Source organism: Emys orbicularis, chromosome 2 (assembly GCF_028017835.1).
Source record: "Emys orbicularis isolate rEmyOrb1 chromosome 2, rEmyOrb1.hap1, whole genome shotgun sequence".
NCBI classification, from domain to species: domain Eukaryota; kingdom Metazoa; phylum Chordata; order Testudines; family Emydidae; genus Emys; species Emys orbicularis.
Window position 1 is genome coordinate 258054014 of NC_088684.1, and position 23340 is coordinate 258077353.

Genomic DNA, 23340 nt, shown 5'->3' on the forward strand with positions numbered 1-23340 from the left:
TATGCTGAGTCTTAAGCCCCAGAACTTCCTGACTGCATTAATTCCCCAAGACCTTCCATTTGGCCAGCTGCTCCTTCTGATGGCCCTGAATGTGCATGACAATCCACTCATATGTCAATTCCTGTGAGACATGTGCCTGCACCAAGACGCTGCACTCAAAACCCCTTGGCACCCTAATGCTTTCCAAGACCCCATTCAGATCCCACGTAGCCATCACCCTGGACTTCTTGGTCGAGCTACCTGTGTCTAACAGTCACACTGCAGTCAACCACTGACAAAAATGGCCCACTTCGTCCCCATTGCAGATATGCTGGCTGCAGAAGAAATAGCCCAGCTCCTGGTGGCTCATGTCATCCATCTCCAAGGATTCCCGAAGTGAGTCCCAACTGATTGTGGTCTCCAGTTTCTGTTGTGGATTTGGCATGAAACTTTGATTGCTCAGGGTCTGCGCTTAAACATCCACTGCCTATCACCCACAAACTGATGGTCAGTCTGAACGAACAGCTCAAGTGTTAGAACAATATTTGTGCTGCTTCACAAATTTCCATCAGGACAACTGGTTGAGCCTCCTACCCAAAGTAGAGTTTGCTTGCAACAACACTGATCTTATCTTCACTGGGCAGAGTCCATTCTATGCAATCTGTGACTTCCCCCCCCCTTCTCCTTGCAACTCCACCAATCCCAGAGCTGCCAACTAAGTATGCCAGATCCGTGATGTCCAAGAAGAACTCAAGGCACATCTGGACAAGGCCAAGGAAGATTATAAGCAGTACGTTGACCAGCAGTGCCAGGAACACACAGAATTCACTGTTATTGGGTAAAAAGTGTGACTCTCAGCCCAAAACCTCCACTCCGACTGGCCATGTTGTAAACTGCATTACCAATACCTTGGGCCATATTACATTAGCCAGGTAATCAACCCAGTGACCATAGGGCTTTAGTTACCCAGATCCCTCAACACACACCCAGTGTTCCCTGTATCCTTGCTAAAAACATCAGCAACCCCTTCACTTACCAGGCTCAACCACAACCCCCTCTGGTGCAGATCCAGAGACACGACAAATACAAGGTCTATGAGATACTGGACTTCAAAAATCAAATATGGTTCCCTCTGGGAGAGCTGGCTCAGAAGAGTGATCCTGGGAGCTAGAATCCCAAATCCATGACCTTGTGACAGCTTTCCATGAGGCCCATCCAGACAAACTCAGGCCAGTGGAGGTGCCCTTTGGGAGGGGTAATGTAAGGCCTCTGGGGTCTCAAATACAGCCCTGAAAAGGTGCAGGTGGCAAACATCTCCATGCTGCCACCCAACAGAAGCTATAACCAGTTTGTGCTCCATTATCCATGACCCGTTGTGGACCCAGACCACAGGAAGTCCTGCCTCAAGAGGTCTGACAGGCAGCAGCCCCATGCCTCCTGGTTGGCTCCCTGTCCTATATAAACCCAAGGGGTGTTTTGAGAAGTGTCCAGGCAACAGAATGGCTCTCCTGTAGCTACCATGACCATTCCTGATCCCTGGTCTTGAACTCCTGGCTTCAACCTCAGCTTGACCTGCAACCTCCTGACCTGGACCCTGACCTTTGGTATTGACCCCAGCTTGGAACTTGACTATGAACTCCTCTGCTATTCTCAGCCTCAGGTTTGACCCTGCTCTGACCCTTATTCCTGACGGCCTTTGTCAGGATCCTGACACATCTAAGTCAGTGCGCTAAATCTGATAGTAGACAGTATCAACTGCTTCAGAGAAAGGTGTAAGAACCCTGTAATGGAAAATTATGGAATAACCTACCTGACCATAGGGGAAATTTCTTCCTAACTCCAGTCAATGGTTATGCCATGGAACGTGGGGGTATATACAGTTACAAACTCTTAATCCTATCCAAAGTAACTGCATTTTCTCAGATTGCAAAATTCACTTCACACACAAAGTCCAAGTATTTGGGGTCTATGTGGGTAGAATGCAGAGTGCTGGGGAAACTCATCTCCCTGCTGAGGCCTGTGGTGTCTCATTAGACTAGCACTCACAGACTCTGTACCAGTTGCATGGAGTACAGGGGTCAGTAGTTTTGGATAAACATAGATCTGCTGCCCCATCTCTGGTCTGCTCCCATTGTGGTCTTCTGCACTAATAAATATGTGCACAGGCACCATTATGCAGCCACCCCATTAGTGGGATGCCTATCCAGCCCCTTTGTGGGGTTTAAGTATCATAGAGGGTCTTGAGCTGGACTGCCACTCCATGTGTTGACTTCACCCTTTACCTGTATAAATGTCAAATTTTTGACACCTTCTAGGCTCTTACTTCAATGCTATTTATCAGCAATGAATTCTGAAAATTAATGATGCATTGTGCAGGATACTATTTCATTTGACTTGTTTAAAATTTGCTGGATTTCAGTTTCAGGGGATGTCCCCTATTCTTTTACTATGAAGAAGAGTAATGAAGGGTAATGGATGCACTTACTTTCTCTGTACCATTCTTTATTTTGTGTTTCTCTCTTTTGCCCCTTCTTTTCATCTCCTCTGTAAACAGTCCTAATCTTTCCTATTTCTCCTCCCATGAGAGTCTTTCCATATCTCTCATTGTTTCTGTTGCCCATCATTTGAGCCCCTCATACTCCTTCTATGACTTTCTTGAATGAATACAGTATTCCAGGTGGGGGCAATCTCACCATCAATTTATATAATGGCTCTATAATATTTTCACTATTATTTTCTATCCCTTTCTCTGCACAGTGTAACTTTCTTTTTTTTTTTTTTTTTTTGGTCAAGCAGCACACATTGAGCAGAGGCTTTTATTGAGGTGTTCACAGTGATGCTAAAGTCTTTTCATTGAGTGTTTACTTTTAATTGAGGGCTTAGTAATGTTCATTAGTAGTTGCAATTACTCCTTCTGGAATGTATTACCTCATGCTTATTAACAATGAATTTCATCTGCCTTTGTGCCACCCAGTGATAACTCTGTTGGGTTCCTCTGAAGTTCATCTATCTATCAATCTTAGGTATTTACATGTCTCCCATTAATACATTATCTGAGCACCTCACAGTTTTTAATCTATTTATCCCCACAACACCTGTGGGAGGTAGGGAAGTACCATCAGACCATTTTACAGATCAGGAACTGAGGCACGGAGAGGCTAAACAGGTCACAAAGGAAGTCTGTGACAGAGCAGGGGATTGAACCTGGATCACTGATGCCTAGTGCCCTGAACCAGTCTTCTAAAGTCTTGACTAACCTACACTTTATTAGCTGCAAACATTTCCACCTCATTCTTCACTTCTTTACTAGATCATTAATAAACATATTAAACAAGGGTCTTAATACAGATTCATGGGGAAATTCCCCTATTAACTATTTCCATGTTGAAAATTGACCATTTGTTTATAGTCTTTGTTTTCTGTCTGTTAGCCAGTTTCTGGCCCATCAGTGAATTCTGGGTGTTGCCCTGAATGAAACACCCCCAAATGTTTTCTATTGATAGTATCTGCTGTGTACTATGTTTTACTCTCCATTCAACTATTTTTTAGATAGGCCTACTATCTCTTATTCTGAGCCTTTTAGCTTAAAGCGAAGGTTAAGGGGTGATTACACTGTTTAAGTATCTACAAGGAGAACAAATATTTAATAATGGGCTCTTCAGTCTAGCAAAGAAAGGTATAACACAGTCCACTGGCTGGAAGTTGAATCTAGATAAATTCAGGCTGGAAATAAAGCATAAAATTTTAATGGTGAGAGTAATTAACCCTGGGAACAGTTTACCAAGGGTCATGATGAATTCTCCATCATTGTCAATTTTTAAATCAAGATTGGATGTTTTCCTAAAAGATCTGCTCTAGGAATTATTTTGGCGAAGTTCTATTGCCTGTGTTATACAGGAGGTCAGACCAGGTGATCACAGTGGTCCCTTCTGGCCTATGAATCCATTCACAAGCAGCAAAAATTAATATAGGATTCATGGTGGCTTTGTGCATTTAAGGAAAAATACCATGTAAAAACGAACACTGTGATTACATTTTATCATTATTGTCATGTCTGGGTATATCAAACTAGGGTCAAATCCTGCATTGACTTACACCTCCTCCCGCGCAAACCTACTACATTCTAGGACAGTAGGTAAAGTATGGTGAAGAACACTGCAAAAATACATGTAGAAATCACCACCAATGGGGTTGCACAGGAGTAAACCCATCCCGGTTTTTATCCTCACTGGCATACTGTGTCTTAATAGTCACATCTAAACAAAATTGTCTCTTTAACTATGAGGAGTCATGTACTTACTAAGCACTGTCCATTTCTACAAGGGTTTTGATGCTGACAGGTATCACTGACTGGGGCACACCCATTTGGCCCATAACCACTTCCAATGTACTCAGCTGGGCAGATACAGGTAGGTGTAGGACCTGTGGAAGATGAGACAAAACATACATAGTAACTAGCCTGGTCCTGATTACAGTGACAGTATCAGCCTCGTCATTAACAGTACGTGAAATAGAGTCTCCATTTGAAACAGGGCTTTGTAAAATGCTTTTCTTCCCTGCTCTGTGTCCACTGCGGTCATTAAGACTACTGGTTATTGGAAAGTCCCAAGAGAGCTGTGGAGGCCCACATGTCTTTGCAGAGAGGTGCAGAATAGGAGCTGTAGCTGGAATGAGGCAGAGGGGTTCCAGGAAGGGAATTGTGGGGGCTGGCCACATCCACACAATGAAACCTGCAATTGTCTGGTGGTGGAATCTGGATCCATTCTGATGATACTGTGGCACTGCCAGTAGTCTTTACCTACATTGTCAGCAAATGCCAGGTCACTGCCTTTTGCACCATTGTGCATCCTAGGTCTCCCAGTGCTAGAGACAGGGCCAGTTCACTAAGGCGTACATATCTGTTAGCTTGTGGCCTGAAGCCTAAAGTGAAAGTTCTAAGGTCAGGGGACTTCATTTTAAATGTGTTGTCACAAAACTGCCCACTTTTTGGAAGACTGATATTGAACTATCTAACAGTATCTAAAATGGCGTATTACCTGGAGAGGGTACACATGAGGCCAATGGATGGCAACCTCCATTATTTATTGAGCAGATACCAACTTGGGTGCATACTCTTCCATCCCCCTCATAACCTGGTCAGAATAAGATCATTGTTATTAAACAAACAAATCGGGTCAGTGAAAATCTGTGAGAATCAAATGGGAACTGTGCTCGCTCGTACTGCCACCCAGGTGAAAGACTTGAATGGGGACCAAAGTAAGATGCTTTTCCAGCACTTAAACAGAAAAAGCTGAAGTTGATATTGGATCAGAGGTTTTCAAACTTAGTTGACTACCTTAGGTCACCACACTTCAGGGCCCTGATTCTGATCTTACTGATTCCGTTGTTAATCATAAGTAAATCCAACGGAGAAAACAGAGTTACATCCGCATAAACCAAGTATGTGTGTGATCGGAACCTTAAGACCTGGGCTGTAGCAGTCATTGCATTCTGCCTTCCATTCATTTCTGTACACAGTAAACCACAGTGGTGCATGGGTTTCTACAACTTCGGTCTCATGATTGCGAGACTGAAGTTTGGAATAGGCCCATGATGCACTGAGGTTTAGAACACAAACAACTGAATGGAGAGTGGGAAATCGCTGCTGGTGCTGCTATGAGGCTCATTAAGATAAGAAGAAAGAGCTGCCTGGAGTATCATTCATCAAAGCCTATGAATTACTTATGATCCAGTGAATTAGATCAAACGTGTACTGAAAATGCCTTCCCAGTATATAGTAACATATGTGTGGTAAACAGTGGTGCTGAACAGTCCCTAACAGGAATTTGTTTCCATTACATTTATTCCAGGCAGTTAAAAACATTTTTCTGTTAGTTAGTATTTCTGTTAATGATGCTGTACTTCTCATAAAGGACTTTAAAACACAAAATGTTGACTTTTATCACCACTCCTACTGCTCTGTTTATTTTGTGGCTGGAAACATTGTATAGATTTTGGAAGCACTTTTAAAGGAATGAGTAATTAGTAAATCTTTTAAGAAGGACAATTCAGGTGGTTTTTTACATATAGCATATACTTTTAATTAATGTGGACACCATAATAACTATCTTAGTTATTCAAATATTGTCTGCCAAAGGAAGCACACTAATGAGTCATTTAAAATTCTTGCTAGTATGACAGGAATCAATTTAGAGGCGACGTAATTAGATATGTACACTATAAAATGCTCATCGCTAAGTCTTCCTAAGGCAGTTTGAATGTGCTTTGGCTCCAGACACTATATTAAACCACATTAAAATCACATTGGTTAGTCTAATACCTGTTTATTTAAACCAAACTAACCGTGCTATGAGGTGTAGTATCTTCATGTTTTAAGAGTATATCCTGCTTGTCATTATATCAACATAAAATCAATTCATTGTTTTACCTGGCGGACAAAGTCCACAGTGGAAGGATCCCATCGTGTTGATGCACTGAACCATTGGTGCTATTGAACAGCCTCCATTATGCCTCTCACATTCATTAATATCTTGGCAACTGTAGCCATTTCCTTGCCAGCCTATGAAGAGACACAGCAGAAAGGCAAAAACTGGCAAATCCTTACAATGACCTTTTACTTTTCTTCCTTTTACCAGAACTTTCCTGCCTGTCCCAAGCACAGGAAAATATTCCTTTTGCTTGCCATTTAGGAAAGGCAGGTGAATGGGAAATTTTCTTCCTCTGATATATTAGAACTAAACTGAAATGTATTGTAGAATTTAAAATAATGTAGTCTGCTAAATGTGAGTGGGAACCTTTTATTTGAATACGTTCTGTGCATTTTCAGTAATGGATCACACTTTTATATAAGGATTAGGCCAGTCAGACCTCACCATCAAATTTTTTGCTACAAAGGCTTGTTCTAATCCTGATCTTGATTATTTAGAATCCCTGTAATCATGTTCTCTACAAAATGCCTAAATAACTCAAATAAGTGCACTCCAAAAAGAGAATTCATAGATTTTCAGGCCAGAAGGGTCCGTTAGATTAGCTAATTGGATCTCCCATATAAAACAGTCCAAAGAATTTCATCCAGTTACTCCTGTAGTGACCCCAATTCTGTGCTTGTGAAGTATTGGCAGTCAGCACACATCATTGCCTCTTGTTGCTGAATGAGAATACAGAGCTATAAAGTACCTGTGGGACAAGGCCCGCAGTAGTAAGAGCCTGGAGTGTTGTAGCACCGTACGGGAGGATTCTGAGAACACAGCGGACTAGAGAGGCTGCACTCATCTATGTCAGCACTGCAGGCAGGGCTACTAGGCGGGGACATCCAACCAGCATCACAGATACAGCTGTACTTCGGCTGCCACATTAAACAGCATGTTATGAATTAGGGCAATTGTGAAAACTACTGAGAAGCAGATACAAGGAACAATTTTAAAAAATCTTTTAAACTACAGCCAATTACAAGAGAGGTTTCAAATCATCACACGATATGCTTTTGCGTGGTCTTGGGTAGATTTCCCAATCTTTCTTCCTCTGAAATTGAACATTTAGCACATGCCAATAACAGGCTGCGTCATTATTTCACTAAGTAAAAGGAACCTGCATTTTAATGAAACTACACCAGAGAGAATGAACAGCAATCATGAACTGTACCTAAACATAATTAAAAGCAATCAACTCAGCTTGCTTTGCATTTAGGGTAAAGAGACCAATATAAATATAACAACCTCAAATCAGCTTGGCAAACTGTGCAGTAATCTGTGTGATGTGCACAGTGTAAATAACTAATTAATTCCCAAATCCATACTTTCTTTAAGGGCAATGATTATATTTACTGTAAACTTTACCAACACTCAGATCTTAACATCTGTAACGAATTGCAGTGTTCAGTGGAGTCAGCGTGACTTATTTGGATTGAAGTTATGTTACAGAACCTCTTGTTAAAGTGTGATATTTATTTATTTATTTTTAAGAACAATCCTTATTTGGTCCCAGCGATGTGAGAGAATTGGAGTCTGAAGAGATTGAAGTTAACATTAAATAACATGAGGGTGGTATTTTCACAAGCGCTCAGCATTAATCGTGATCTCGCTGAAGCCAAGGGGAGTTTTATCATTGACTTTAATGGGAGAAGAGTCAAGCCAACCCTGAAACTTTTGAAAATCCCACCGATAATCTACAAAATAAAGGGAAAATAGCCTAGAAGCAACTGAATGGTGAACCTTAACCAAATCTTCAGTGCAGACCTGCAGTTACTAAACTGGATTATTTACATGAAAGACAGGCAATAATCCTACAGCAGGTAAACAGTGCATGTGGCATGGCCAGCCCCAGAAACCACACGGGATAGTATTGCCAAGTCCTTGCTTTCCCTTCCATGGGGGTCTTGCAGTGATGACAATGATGGTTATTCTTAACTATTTGGAAAATAGGATGTTTCAAATAATGTTAGGATTGAAATAATACCCAGTACTAGAACTGGAGAACAGGAGATTCAAGTAATTTTTTAAATATTCAAAAAATGTTTCTTCTTCTCCAGCTGCTTAAAGGAGGATAACGATGGACCCGATACAGGTGCCTCTTGGGAGTTGCTAATTACCCTCCGTTCCCTCTGTGGTCACTGGGATGCTCGGCACCACGCAGGAGCCAACGTTCGGTCATTGAGTACAGGATTAGTGCTGCTCTCTCTCCTCTAGAGCACAGTTGGTTGGTGCTTATTGGTACAATTGGTACTTATTGGTACAATGAAGTACTGGTACTTCAGAGGTTTTAAACGCTGACTGAAACTGTGTTGCATAAAGAGAGTCATACTTCATTTCTTACCTCATTGGGCTGCTCCCTGTCTGAATCTATGCAGATGCCATGCTCACAGAGCGCCAGAGAGCCTCCTTGGCAATCATCAAATGTCGAGGTACAATGGGGCCCATAGGTTTCTGGAGTACAGGTACAGCTAGTGATGAAAACACAGAGAAATGCCATAATGTTGTCTGTTTTATTACCACGGTATCTGAACACCTCGCAGTCTTGAATGTATTTAGCCTTACAACCCCCTGTGAGATAGAGTAGGATACCCCCATATTACAGATGGGGGAACTGGAGCACATAGACACTAAGTTACCTGCCCAAGGTCACACATGAAGTCTGGGTTCAAGCCCTGCTCTGCCACAGATCTCCCAACACCTATGTTAGGGTACTAACCACTGGAAAATCCTTCCTCCCTAGTGTAGCTGTTGGGACTCTCCCTTCAATGTGGTTCTTAACCACCTTGTGAAGGTTGCAACTAACTGTATTCATATAGCAGTTTTCTGGTCCAAAAGTCCCCATTAGCCTTTCACAAAGGATTTACTTTTCAATAGGTGAAAACTTTCTCTACCCAGAGATATACAGCTCTCAGCAAACGTGATGGTGACAGAAGATGAAATGGCAATGGCCTTATTCTGTTTTTCAACAAAAGTCATATGTGACTATTTTATTACAGTAATGGTACTTTGCACTTTAAATGGTGCCTTCCAGCCAAGGATCTCCATGCCCTTTACAATCATACATTAAACTAAGCCTTCAAAACCCTCCTGTGAGACAGGTAATAATTATACTGTGACAGATGTTGGAGCATTAACATCTACCTTAGAGCCCACAGGTGTACTGGATAGAGCAATACAGTTAGACTGGGGACTGAGGGCCAGATTTTTAAAAGTATTTAGACAGCTAGTGTGATTTTTCACAGTTAGGTGCTTAACTCCCACTGATTTCAATGAGATTTAGGTACCAAACCTCAGGCACATTTGAAAATCACACTTGATAACTAGCTCCATATTTAGGCACCTAAATACTTTTAAGAATCTGGCCCCCAGGGCCAGTCATTCAGGCCCAGATTCAGCAAAACACCTACACTTACTGCTTTGCCAACTAGGGAGTGACTTGAGTGTGTGCTTAACTTTAAACACCTGCTCAAGTGCTTTGCTGAAACAGAGGATGTGTTGCTGGAGCTTCCTGGCAGTCAGAGGAAAGGCATAAGCTTAAGTTGTAGCCTGTCTATTTGCTTTCCCAGTTATGTAAAAGCCAGTTTGTTTAGTTTGGTATGTAGGGCATTTTTTAGCTGGCAGGAATAAAGCCTTGAAGAGAAATAATAATGCTGGCTGGCTGGCTCTTTTGTGGTTGCTGGACCAGCTGACTCACTTCAACAACTTACACAGCCCTGCACTCATTTTGGAGATGAGGAAACTGAGGCATGGATAAATTAAGCAGTTTATGCACGTTCAAACAGCAAGTTTTAGTGGAAGAAGTGGTAACAGAACCCAGGAATCCTGCCTTCCAGTCCTCTCAAGCTGGAATGATGAACTGAATGTGGGTATTATATCTATTGCAGCAAGTTATTACTTCCTGAAGCAAGAGGAGACAAGGGGGTAGGGATAGGAGGAATTTGCCCAATAGGAGAGTCTCTGAGTCACAGTGAGTCTCAGAACTATCCTGGAGGTGGTGCAATTTATGCACTAGCCCTTGCTCAGCACTATGCCTAAAGGTACCATCTAGGCCGCTGAAATGCAGCCCCTGCTGAGGTGCAACATGACAGAACAAACAATACATGACAGGAAGTGAAGAGAAATACTGTCTCTAAATGACAGCATATGGGGGATGTCTGTGGTTCCAATGTATGGGCACTAAAGTTCAGTGACTCTCCCATTTTGTAGCAGATTGTGTTGCACACGTGGGGCCGTCACCTACCCTCTTTTTTTAACTGGCATTCAGACAGCACTTGTTTGGTTCCTTCGAGAACACCATGCTTACAGGGGGCTACCTGGCTGAAGCTTCTGTTTCTTATTTTCGGTAATGGTAAATAAGCTGGTAAATACACGACTTCCACACACAATACAAAGCTGTCCCTGTTAGAAGGGAACAAGCAGGCTGAATGGCATGCCAGAGCTCCCTGCAAAGCAGTTTTTTCTCAGCTTCAGCATAAAAATCTTAGCCCCCTCAAATATTTACTTGGTATGCCAAAAGCTTTATAATACTTTGCCATTGCTTGCAAGAAGATTTTAGAAGGAATATCTATGCGCAGTGGTTATATTGTGGTCCGATGGTACTTTTCTCTGGGTGTACAATTCCCCAGCAGCATTAATTTGGTTTTAATAGACAAATTTCCAGCATTCCTGCAGGTCTCTCTGCCATGTCAGGCAGTCTGTAAAATAGGCTATGCACAAAGTGGCTTATACTTGCTACCTTCCTCCTGTGCTCAGCAGTACAGCATGTTGGTGCACTACAAAATTAAGATGTCCACCACTATCCATCTGAAAGAGAGAACTCTGCTTCCCATCTCTCACTTACAGTGACTGTTTTAAAGTAGGATTTCCTGGCAGTCAGCTTCCAGGAGAGCACTTCATTGCTTCTCTGTCCCCTTACATGTGTTAAGTCAGTATTGGACATAATGAAATGTCCCACCTGATGAGAAGACCTGTATCTCAATGTTCTTGTCAAACAAAGCTCTTCCACTCCATGCCTTGAGGCTTTCTATCCATCCTTGCTCCCTTCCCCAACAAGGTTCCCAGTCCTCTCCCCTACTCACAGTAAGACCACTTTTACATACACCAGTGACATGTCTGTAAATCAGAATGATGGTATTTTGCAGATGTCACTGACTACACAAGGTGTGGGGCAACAGTGAATGAGGCACACAGCCCCGCCCTCAAAGAGCTGACTACACTGGAAGTTTATACAGTACTTTTCCTGTTCAAACTCTTGACTTATGTGTCCTTTTTAAGCACCAATTCAGGAAAGCATGAGCTTAAAGATAACAGGAATGCTTTCCAGAATCAGGGCCTTAATGCTCGAAGCTGCATACTGATGATTTTGGTGAAATGGTGAAGGAGTCCTGATGCCTATCAGAGTATTGTTTCATATTCAAAACAAGCAGGAATTCAGTGAGAAGTACCTTCAAAGAAGGGGAAAGATCAGCGCAGTATTTAAAGGCAGTAAAACACAACAATGTTTTATTACTCAGCAGAAGCTGCCAGAGCATGGCCACCAGCTTTATGAAGTCCTGCTCAGAGCAGCTTCAAATGGGTAATAACTTTAATCTCTTACTAAAATAGCTGGAATGGAGTGGTGATCTCTTCCTCTTTGGAATGTCCTCTGATTGCCTTGATGTTGATCAGTCCTTTGAGGCAGGACTTGAAGTTCTGAAATGCACCTCATTAGCTGATTTAGAGTCTTGTGAATCTTTTTATCTGTCATTTGATTTGCCCATATTTAGTTAGGGGTGGATGGGTGGAAGATGGAACATGTTGTTTATATATCTGAAGATCCTTAACTGATGAAATTAAGCATTAAATTATTCCATCCTGTCAACCCTAAGTTAATCAGTGTCAGTTCACTAAAGACAGTGTTCAGTAACCTGCAATGATCTTTTCAAGAAAACTTGCCAATTGAACATGTGACATTTATCCAGGGCTGTTAATAGTTCATCAATGAGCATCACAGAGCCAAATCCAATGCATCCCGGCCATTCCTGTTAAGATTCTGCAACTGTGTAATTGTAACAACAGTGTAAGGCAAAAAAAGTCCCCTCATGTTACGTAGTATTTTTCATTAATCTACATAACAATGATTGCCACCGAACAAGCAGAATATCAATAGCTTACTTTAAATGGATATCTAAAATATTTGAGAAGTTCTACAACTTTATTAGCTTTGGGATAAGTGTTTAATTTTCATTTTAGTGCAAAGATATTTCAGTATGCGTAATGGCAGGGAAGGGGTCATTGAATTTTTCCCCACTTAGTTTAATTGAAAAACTTGCTTCTACCTGTGATATGGCCCTAATGGGGAAGATAAATCTCGGGAATGGGGAAATGTTATTTAATAATTCAGGAGCTTCCAAATAATTGAATTTGGTGTGGGTAGTCTGTACTGTGCTTGTTTTCTACCTAGTTGTACCCAAGCTGGTTTAGCTGGTACACTAGGAGCATGTCTACACTACAGACTTAAGCTGATCTATGTTAGGTCAACTTACAGCCACCTCAGTAATTACTGTGGTGGCTGATGTACACACTACCCTCCTGTCGGTGGTACATGTCCTCACTGGGAGCACTTCCACCGACTGAAGAGGGGCAGTGTGGGAGAACTGAAAGCCAGCTCCAGCATGGAACCGTGATATTGACAAGACAGCCAACAGCCGATGTAAGTAAAACAGTGTCTATACAGAAACGGTGTCACCCTAACTACCAGGGCCGGTGCAAGGACGTTTCGTGCCCTAGGCGAAACTTCCACCTTGGGCCCAGCCCTGCGGCAGCTCCCTGCCCCCCCCACCCTCTGCCCTGAGGCGCCCCTCCCCGCAGCAGCTCCCCCCAGCCCGGGGAGCCGTGCGGCAGCTCCCCACCCCAGCTCACCTCTGCTCCGTCTCCTCCCCAAGCATGCCGTCCCACTCTGCTTCTCCCGCCTCCCAGGCATGCGGCGCCAAACAGGGGACATAGCAGAGGTGAGCTGGGGTGGGGAGCTGCCGCACGGCTCCCCGGTCCAGGGGGGGTGGGGAGCTGCCGTGGGCGGGGGTGCCTCAGGGCGGCGGGGGAGCTGACGCAGGGCTCCCCACCCCAGCTCACCTCTGCTACGCCCCCTCCCTGAGCACGCCGTTGCTGCTCCACTTCTCCCACCTCCCAGGCTTGCGGCGCCAATCAGCTGTTTGGCGCCGCACGCCTGGGAGGCGGGAGAAGCAGAGTGGGGCGGCGTGCTCGGGGAGGAGGTGGAGCAGAGGTGAGCTGGGGTGGGGAGCTGCCACACGGCTCCCCGGGCCGGGGGGAGCTGCCGCGGGGGGGAAATTGGTAGCACCAGCCCTGCTAACTACACTGACATAAGCCCTATGCCTCTTGTGGAGGTGGAATTATTTTGTTGGTGTAAGTGCCCTAGGACATCGGCAGGAGCAATGCTGCAGCGTGTATGTGTGCACTGACATAATTAGGTTGACGTAAGCTGCCTTACCTTGACCTAACTATGTAGTGTAGACCAGGCCTAGGACAGGGAAGTCTGGTGAGTGGAGCCCAGCCGCCATCCATTATTGTAGCATGCAGCACCAAGTTATGCCTCCTCACCTGGACTAGGTAGCCGGGACCAGTATGAAAGACATTCTTACACAATCTTTATATAGGCCTTATCCTCTTGCCTCAAAACAGGCAAAGGCCCCAGTGGCTCCAGTGAGTTTTGCATGCATTAGGATTGGATACATCATTTATGAAGTGTTTTATGCTCTGAGTGAAAGGTGCTGCAGTACCTAAATATAAGATTGTTATTTCTAGGAGTGGTACTGTTGTGGCAATAAGTGACATAAAAATGTTAGAGGATCCTAATAGTGAACTTCTGTGTAAGAGCATGAAAAGTTACCTGTAACTTCCTGGTGTGTTCACACATGTTGCTCCATTCTGGCAGCCAAGTGCTGTTCCGGCATAAATCTGGCATTCATTAACATCAACTGAACAGAACGGGCCCTGAGATGACATAGAAATCCATGTTATTTTCCAAATAACAGAGAGTCAAAGTGGTTCATGGAGCCAATATTTAATAGAAGTGTTTCAGAGGATATACAAAGCATAGGTTGCTATCACCACAACTTCCCTTATAAAACACTGTAACAAACTGCTATTGTTCTGTCTTGTTTCCATTACCCTACTTATCAGCGACACCAGGGTATAAAACCTTTTAGAAATTTATAGAAAGCATATGGATAACATAAACTGGAGTTCATCATCGTCCTTTAGGTTACTAATGGAGCTGGTTGGAAACTTTTCAACAAAATATTTTTTCATTGAAAAAATACTGTTTTCTGAAACGTCTTGCGAAAAAAGCATCAGTTTTGACAAAAATATCGACAGGATGGTTTCTCAGGTCCAGGGTGGACCCTCCTTCTCTCGAGTGCAAATTTCCACAGCTCCATTTACACCAATTTATACTAGCAAAGAATTTGTCCCATGTTTTTTTTATTGGCACTGTTGTGTGACAGGCAAATGTGTGAGAGCCTTATATAAACATACCAAATGATGAGTCGGATATTAGAGCTGCATTGCTTTGGGCAACTGATATATCACCCTCTGACTTAAAAAGATGTGCTTTACTATAGATTAACATTGACACAGGAATATACAGTAGCTAGGTTGATAGAGGGACCTTAGAGTGTCTGTGGAGTTACAGCAGAGTTACGTAAGATCCAGATTCTCCCATCCTTCTGCATAAAGAGAATTACCTTAACTCCATGAATAGTCACATTATTTTCATGGGTGCTACTCAGTGAGAGTGAAAGAGGCAGAATTCGACCCTAACATATGATGACAATAATGACAATCATATGTATTGGATGTGTTCAAATAGACTCACCTGCCAGTTACTGGGACAGAGACAAAAGAAGGCATCCAGCAGGCTTAGGCAGGTTCCAGAATTCTGACAGGGGTTGCTACTACAAGCTTTCCTCAGGACAGTCTGAAACAATGAATGAGAAATCAGTTTACTTGCTAGCATGATTTTTTGTCAGACTTGTCTGCAAAAGGCTTAGCACACAATTGGCACTACAAAAATGTAACAACTAATGATGGAATTGTATGTCTGTGATTGTGTTTCCCTGTAGAGGCTGGCTGCTGCCCACTGAGAGGGTAACAGCTCGATAACAAGTGACAGTTAATAGAGAGTCTTCATTAGTTCTACTAGCAGAGGACCCATGTTTTGAGAACTAAAGGCCTCACTTTCATTTTTGATGCCACATGTATGGTTTATATGGCAACTGCATTACTTGTGCTGCAATTAATAACTAAAACTGATTTTTTAATACAACCAAACACCCAGATTGAGTCCCCAAATCATGGCTTAGTCTTGGCAGATCATAAAAGGAGGAGATTTTTTCCCCCTAGTATCTAGTTGCCATTTTTCTAACTCCACAAAGATATTCTTGTTAAAGAATGGGGAATCTGACAGAGTTTATTTTATTTCATCTCATCTAGAAATCGTGACTTCATGTCTGTGTGCTCTTAATGAAAAAAGCAGCCCTGAGTGATGCATGGGAGGACAGAATCCATCTAGTTATTTTTATTCTTGCAATCATCCTTCATTTTCTGCTTTTAATAAAACCTGCTAGGTTTGTTCCATAATTACTCACCTGCTCAACGTTTTGAAGTCTGCCCTCAAGACTCACAATCTGCAACAGATATACAAAAACAAATGTGTTTGGGATTAAAGTGGCGCTGATATGTGTGTGTCCTGGGACTGACTGGTTGCATCTTTCAGTCAGGTACACACTGGTAGACTAAGGAAACATGGAGGGATTTTCATATATACAAAAACAAAAAGGGAATTTTCAGATAGGCATAAGGTGCCCAACACTCATTCAATGGGATTTCATTATCTAAACCACTTATGTTCTTTTGAAAATCACAACCTAAATATGTATAAATTTGACTAAACAATTAAGGCCCCAGTCCTGCAAAGATTTATGCATGTGTTTAACTTTAAGCATGTGAGTAGTTCAATAGGATTTTGCTGTTCAGAAATCTTTGCAGGATTAGGGGCCTCAGAGAGGATACAACTGTCTACAGCTATTTGAAGGGTATGAACACAAAGGAGGAAAAGGAATTGTTGGCTATCAGCCAAGGGGATATGACTAGAAGCAAAAGACTGAAACTGAACACAGTCAAATGAAGGATACATATCAGGATAATTTCCCTAAAATTAGGTCTTTTAGACTCCGGAATATTTTCCCCAAGGTAAATTGTGGAAACTCCATAACTGGAGTGATTTACAACTGAACTGAATAAAGGATTCCAGAATGTACTGTAGGGAAAACATCTGCATTAGCAGGAGATGGGGAAAATGACCTACAAGCCTTTTCCATCTCTAGTTTCACTAGTCACATGATTCTACATATGGAACACTGTCTCTGTGCAACACTTGTTGTATTAGATATATATGGCCCATTCCTACAGTCTTTGAGTTCACTGGGGTCTCTGCCTGAGTAGGACCTTCAGGATTAGGTATGCATAGATGCTGATGAGACAAAAAGAAGAGCCATAGAGTCAGGATTTTATTCACAACTCACTGAAATCAGTGGGAGTTCTTGATTCACGGGCACTGTATCAGACCAATACAAATTATTCTAATTTTTTTCCTAAACCCATGCAATTCTCAGTGGAGGATTGGGGCCTATAACTAGTAACAATCAGATAAATCATGCAGACATGCTGACATGAGGCACTGAAAATCAGGAATAAAATGTGACATGAGGTGAGACTTACCTTGGAATTAATCAGAGTGATCTGGTTTGAAACATTCTGAAGGACACCAATGCTTCTTTTCACTTCTAGAATCTCATCTTTATTTTTCCTGATCTAAATTTTTTAAAAAATGTTAGTTCTAGTGTATTAGAAACCTATGTGAAACAATCATTGTCTTCTCAGTTGCTGAAGAAAGTTTGATCGTCACAGTATTTTATGATAAAGTTCAGTGAGATAACAGAGTTACATAGTATACATAACTGCCTCTTAATTTTTTATATAGCTACATAATTTCTTTATGGTTCTGTGATAATTCATGATCATCTCATAATGATGACAGCAATGATAATAGTAATAAAAACCATTGTCATACCTGAAACAGTTCCTGTGGTAAATTTTGCGAGCATGTAAATTTAAATTAAACTATAATTGTGCAAGCAAAAAGGTGAACATTTAATAAGAATAAGTAAGTATACCACCTGACTAAAAAGCTCTGCGAGGTCATCTTCATTAATTTTTATTTTCCCCTGTGATCCGGTTCTAAACTCAATATTTTTCGTGGAGCCTGTATGAAATACTAAATTCCCCCTTTCTGAGGTCATGCGAGGCCTGTTGTATCAAAGAAGAGAAGATGGCATTTAGCTACATATCTGCCAAAGATTTTGCAAAGAAATTTATTTGAGCCATTCTATTCCCATTCCTGGTATTTAAAACCCCACCATGTAATCTATTTGTAAGTGACACCAACAATGGTACTTACTGTTCAGGAATGCTCCTTTTCTGCCTCTTTTTTTCATAATATTTGGATTCACAGCTTAATCCAGAAAGTATTAATAAGGCAGCCAGAAGCCAAGGGACAGAAGCTGACCAAAGCATTGCTTGCTGCCAACCTTCCTGGGATGTGTGGCAAGTTATACTGAAACCGTCAGTGCTGAATGTTAGTTTTGAGAGCTTAACAGGTGCACTTTGCTCTTGCAAGATCCTCAGTATACTCGTAGTAGTGCCCATTCTGCTTATTTGCCCCAGAGTGGGTGAGCCAAGACTGAATTAATATACCTAAGTATTGAAAATATATAAATGACCTAAAAATGAAATGGACTTTTTCCCTTTTTTAAAAACTTTGACATTTTCCTTTTCTTTTCTTTTTAAAAAAAAAGAAAAACTCAAGTGATAAAAACAATCTTCCTTGATTTAATCATTATCTCTTTGACCTTTGCAACAATGAAGCACTACTGAAGTCTAATGAAATATGTAGCTGACTAGGCAAAAGAAACACCACAGCACTACTGCATGTTTCACTGCAAGTTTCAGGATTCTGGCATCAATAAAAGTCCCAGGTGATTGCCTGTATGGAATGTAAAAGTCATATTGGTTACCAAATGACTATTTGCATAAAAGGAGACGTTTCCAGCCCTTCTTAAAATAATTAATTGGACAAATGACAGGAGTGACCTGATAGCAATACACAGAATCAAACTGAACATCAACAACAAAATATGTATTTTAACCAAATATGGTTGTTTTAAATTGACATGTGACTGAATGAACAGATACTAACTAGAAGGTTGCACTTACTGTTTTTGCACACACCAGAGGCTCCTTGCTTTCTTCCAATCTCTCTCCTCCCTACCCCCACCAGCTCCCTAGCCACCTTCCTGGTCCCCTCTGCTTCAGAGATTCCCAGCAACCCTCCCCTTCATGCCAGGGAATCTGTGAGTCCCCCATTCCTCCCTCTTCCCCCAGATCAGGATCCCACATTCTCACCCAGAAGCTCTGTGTGTTCCTCCCCTCCTCTCTCTGACACACCAAGGGCTTTGGGTTCCCTTGCCCCTTTCCCCATATTATTTCCCCCCATTTTCCCTCAACCAAGGGGCCATGTATGCCCCTCATTGTCCTCTATTCCTCCTATAACGCCTGGCCCCCATCCCACAGTTGCCCATTCTTCCAGCTGACAGGGGTTCTGTAGGCACTCTCATCCCCTCCCCACACCCCATGCCAGGGTCTCTGTGTGAGTCCCTTCTCCCCCACAATTCTTATTTCTTTTCTGTCTGTCTGCAGAATCAGATACAAGGGGCTCCCTCTGCTCTCCATTTTCTCCCTTCTAGTTTTCCAGTTTTCACCAAGAGCAAAAGGGTTCTGCTCATTGATGACTGGAATATTCCTTGAAATTTTGGAACTGATCATATGTGGTGTTCTAATGTCATTGCATTACAGACAGATAGGTAAATGCTACTACATTAGGTGTAGCACTTCACTTTGCTCAGCCAACTAACGTTTATGATGCAACATTAAAGAAACAGATCCTTAGAATGAATTTATATAGTGCCTAACACTTTTCAACAATATTTTCTATGTTTTTCCCCTCATATTTTCTTGTGGTTGAATGTGTAACTATTAATTTTGCTTATGTGCCTACAAACATTAAAAAATAGTTTTTAAAAACCCATAGTATAAAATCCATAGGGTACAAACTACAACAAATCTAAAAACAGTTGGAGTACTTCTGTAGTTTTAACCCAGGATGATATGCATCAAAATCAACTAAAGAATTCAAAGGGAGGTTCTACTCGCAGAAGTGACTCTGTAAAAAATGGCATGAGGAGGCACCATGGTCATTGTCTTTTGCAGAACAAATGGGCCTGGTTTACAAGTATAAATGCCAGGGGTGGTGTCCCAGCTGGTGTCAATTGTCATTCACCTCAAAGGAGTTATGACAGCTAACATCAGCTGAAGATCTGCCCTCATTAATATTTTTTAAGTGTTTTGCTTCCTTTTGGCTCTGAAACCACATCCTGGAATAGAAGAGTCAAAATGGGCTTCTGCTGCCTCCATGTATTCACCAGTAATAAAGATTCTGCAGGCCAAATTCTTCATTCAGTTAGCCCTGCACAGCTCTTTTGGAGACAACAGGGCAGGAAGAGTTATCATGTGTCTCTGAAACTAGGTGAGTACCTGTCCTGGTGTCTGTCTCACTTCTACTAACAAAGGTGTTTTGTCCCTGGTGTTTTAGCCCCTGTAGACTGGGAGGTACTGGTCATCTGAGCCAGTGAAATTCAGAGCAGGCTGGTTGAATGCATGTGTGCTGCAAGGGCTTTCCTTCACCAGGTCTGTCACATGCTGACACACTACTTACAGTCCAGACCTTCCGTGTAGCTCCACAAAATCCTAGATGTCCTCCGCTCATTCCTTTAGAATACTGGATGCACATCATCTATTTCCGCTGGTTTAAGAATACAAGTCATTGAACCAACCCTCTCCCACTAACATAGTGAAATCCAGAGGGTGGCAGAGAAGGTGAGCGCAGGTGTTGCTTGTCTAAAGAGGGAGAAGTGAGCCCCCTTTTCTTTCTCACCCTCTCATGCATACGTCCCATGACTTAGAAGGCAGATGGACAGAAGGAAGAGTGAATTTGACTACATAGTGACTACATACTGGAAAGGGCCTCCTGGTCATCTAGTCCAAACCTCTGCATAGAGCAGGATTTTCCTCTTCATTAGACCTTCAAGATTTTATCTAGACTCCTCAAGTACCTCTAGTGAATGTGCCTCTTGCCTGCCAAATTTGGAAAATGACAAACAGGGACATTTGGGAAAGGAAAAATAGGCCCCACACCTCTTAATTTTATTGAATTACATTGGACAAGGAGATACTTTTTGGAGGGACCGAGTGGAAAAACAGTAAATCTCTGGCTAAAGAATAGGGACTGTTCATTATAAATAGAGACAAATTGGCATCTGTATTTCCTCCCTAGGCAGATCTTTCCATTACCTCATTGACATCATAGTTGAGAAAATATTTCTAAAGAGGAGATTGTTCCAGGACTTGGCAATAGGACATGGAGCATTTTGTCTCTAGGATTCTATTGAAATTCTGAAAGTTACCACCATCTTATGATTCTACTAGTGGCTTACATGAAATGAAATGGTGGGCTCCATCTACTTATGGATACATCCCCAGCACAAACCTGCCATCATAGCCAGCACTTGTTTGGACTCAGAAAGATGCCAAGGATTCAATCTACATTAAGAGTGAATTACCCAGTCATCTTGAAAGACAACCCATCTAGGTCAGAATGGAAGCATGGAAGGTGAGTGAGAAGCACTGCTGTACTCATTCAGTGAGTAAATGGAGGATTTCTCTTCACAAACCTGTCAGTCTGGGGCCTTTCCCCAACACTACATTCAGTTAATTTTTAATGAAAAGATATATATACCCCTAGTGTTTCACCTATATTTTTCCTTTTTTCAAGCCATTATTTGTTGTTTTGCAGTTTAACATCTGGGGAAAAATCCCTTAGTCTCCTTTGCTTCCCAAATATTTGCAAACAGTTACAGCTCCACTCTGTTGACTTTTCTCCAAGTAGTATGTATTCATTTCCTTTAACCTCTCAACAAGGGTCATGCCTTCTAATCCTTTTATCTTCTCTGCCCTGGATTCTCTCTAGCAATCTCCTTTTTATAACATGGTGCTGAAACTATATTCCAATATTAAAAAATGGCCATACCAAGGTCATATGGAGCGGTATTACTATTAATATGATAGAATTATACAAATCACGCCTTTCAATGGTTTATACACCCCCTGAAATACCTAGATCTGTTGCTCTCAACTTTTTCATACTGTCGCCTCATGTTACAAAAGAAAAAGGTTTACAGACCCCTCTCCTGATATAGCCATAAAGAAAGGGAGGGTGGTCATGACCCCAAGATTGAGAACACATGACTCAGAAGTTAGTCTGGAATGCAAGAATTACCAGCAAACTTGTAATGCACCCTATGCAAAATATGGAATTTTTTTGTTTGTGGAACAGGTGAGTTTTGCCTTCTACTGGTTCCCCTGCCCCTCTGTCACCCAGAAGAGACCCATGACCGTCTCCTTCCTTACCTTTAGCTGTCTCTTTGGAAGGGATTCCCCTGTGGCCTGCAGGGTGGCTGGCTGGCTCCACGCCTCTAACTACCTTTTATGAACCTCTATGGTTTCTCAGGAATTTGCGCTCCTGCAACTGCTTAAAAACTGATTCTGTTGTCACTGATTCTAATAAGAGCAGATAAACTAAAGTAACTGGTCAGGAATTTGAGGTTGTTACTTTTGACAGATTAATAATATATTTGTTTTTATGCAGTTAGTTAACACCTTAGATGGGCTGCAGGGATTTTCGTTTACTGAAACACTTACATTACCTCCACTCATTCCTGTAGGATGGAATTCCCTGGATGCACACCATGTATTCCTGCTGATTTAACTATTTAGAGTGAAATCCTGACCTTGGATTTTTCAGGCTCTCTTTTACCTTCATTTTAGAGCTCACTTGTTTGTGGTCACCCAAGTCATCCATTCTATTGTTTCCTATTTCTCATTTTCCATTTTATCACCAGTTGAGGGAGGGTGAGTGGTCATTTAGCCGTCTTGGAGTCCATTACTACGTAATCTCACTCCTAATTTAGCTGTAGTACTGTATGATCTCTAGTTTTTCTCTTTCCTTGGATACATTTATGAAACTCATTATCTTTTCTGTCAGTAGCTTAAAGAGTTTTTTCTCTTCCTGGTATTTCTTTCTGGATGTACTGGTATAAGCCTTTTTGTTGATTCCTATTTCCACTTCCTCTTTAATTCCTTTCTTCAAATCGGGTTTATGATTTGTCTTCTTTTCAGTCACACGGGCCTTCCCCCACCTGCCCTGCTATAGTTAATCCCTATTTCTAACACATTGGCATTATTTTCTCATGGGCCTCAGTTGGTCTTACAAACTTCCATTTTTCATTTTCAAACTTCTGGGATAACACCCTTGGAGTTCCTAATGGACCCATCCTCTCATCTCTTTCTTAATTTCCCAGCTTGTTTATTGAAAGGATTCAGTCTGATCAGTAGACTGTAAGATCTTTGGGACAGGGGCCATCTTTGTATTACGTGTTTGTAAAATGATTAACACGTCTCGGACTCCTAGGTGCTGTCACAACTAAAAAATAGTAGTGTATGCTGAAGTGTGTAAGCAAGATGAGTACATAGCTTAAATGCCCCACATGTTTTACTATAGGTATATTCATATTTCTTTACTGAAGTTTATTATAAATTAAATAGGACTTAATATATTTTTAAAATGTATACAGTACAAATACTTGAAATACTCAAATATAAT

At 41.8% G+C, this 23340-nt stretch overlaps 1 protein-coding gene across 1 annotated transcript in view; it reads right to left on the reverse strand.

Annotated features, from left to right (window-relative positions):
* The window catches only part of CUBN (cubilin), a 208766-nt gene extending 190554 nt beyond the window's left edge, over positions 1 to 18212 (reverse strand). The window contains exons 1-11 of the mRNA XM_065398849.1: positions 17965 to 18212; positions 17684 to 17813; positions 17226 to 17318; positions 16094 to 16132; positions 15322 to 15423; positions 14335 to 14438; positions 8791 to 8917; positions 7156 to 7324; positions 6407 to 6538; positions 5016 to 5111; positions 4280 to 4401 (exon numbers count right to left, since the gene is read on the reverse strand). Of these exons, the coding sequence (XP_065254921.1) occupies positions 4280 to 4401; positions 5016 to 5111; positions 6407 to 6538; positions 7156 to 7324; positions 8791 to 8917; positions 14335 to 14438; positions 15322 to 15423; positions 16094 to 16132; positions 17226 to 17318; positions 17684 to 17813; positions 17965 to 18212 (1362 nt within the window). The remainder of the gene's footprint in view (positions 1 to 4279; positions 4402 to 5015; positions 5112 to 6406; positions 6539 to 7155; positions 7325 to 8790; positions 8918 to 14334; positions 14439 to 15321; positions 15424 to 16093; positions 16133 to 17225; positions 17319 to 17683; positions 17814 to 17964) is intronic.
* Positions 18213 to 23340: the final 5128 nt, after the last annotated feature.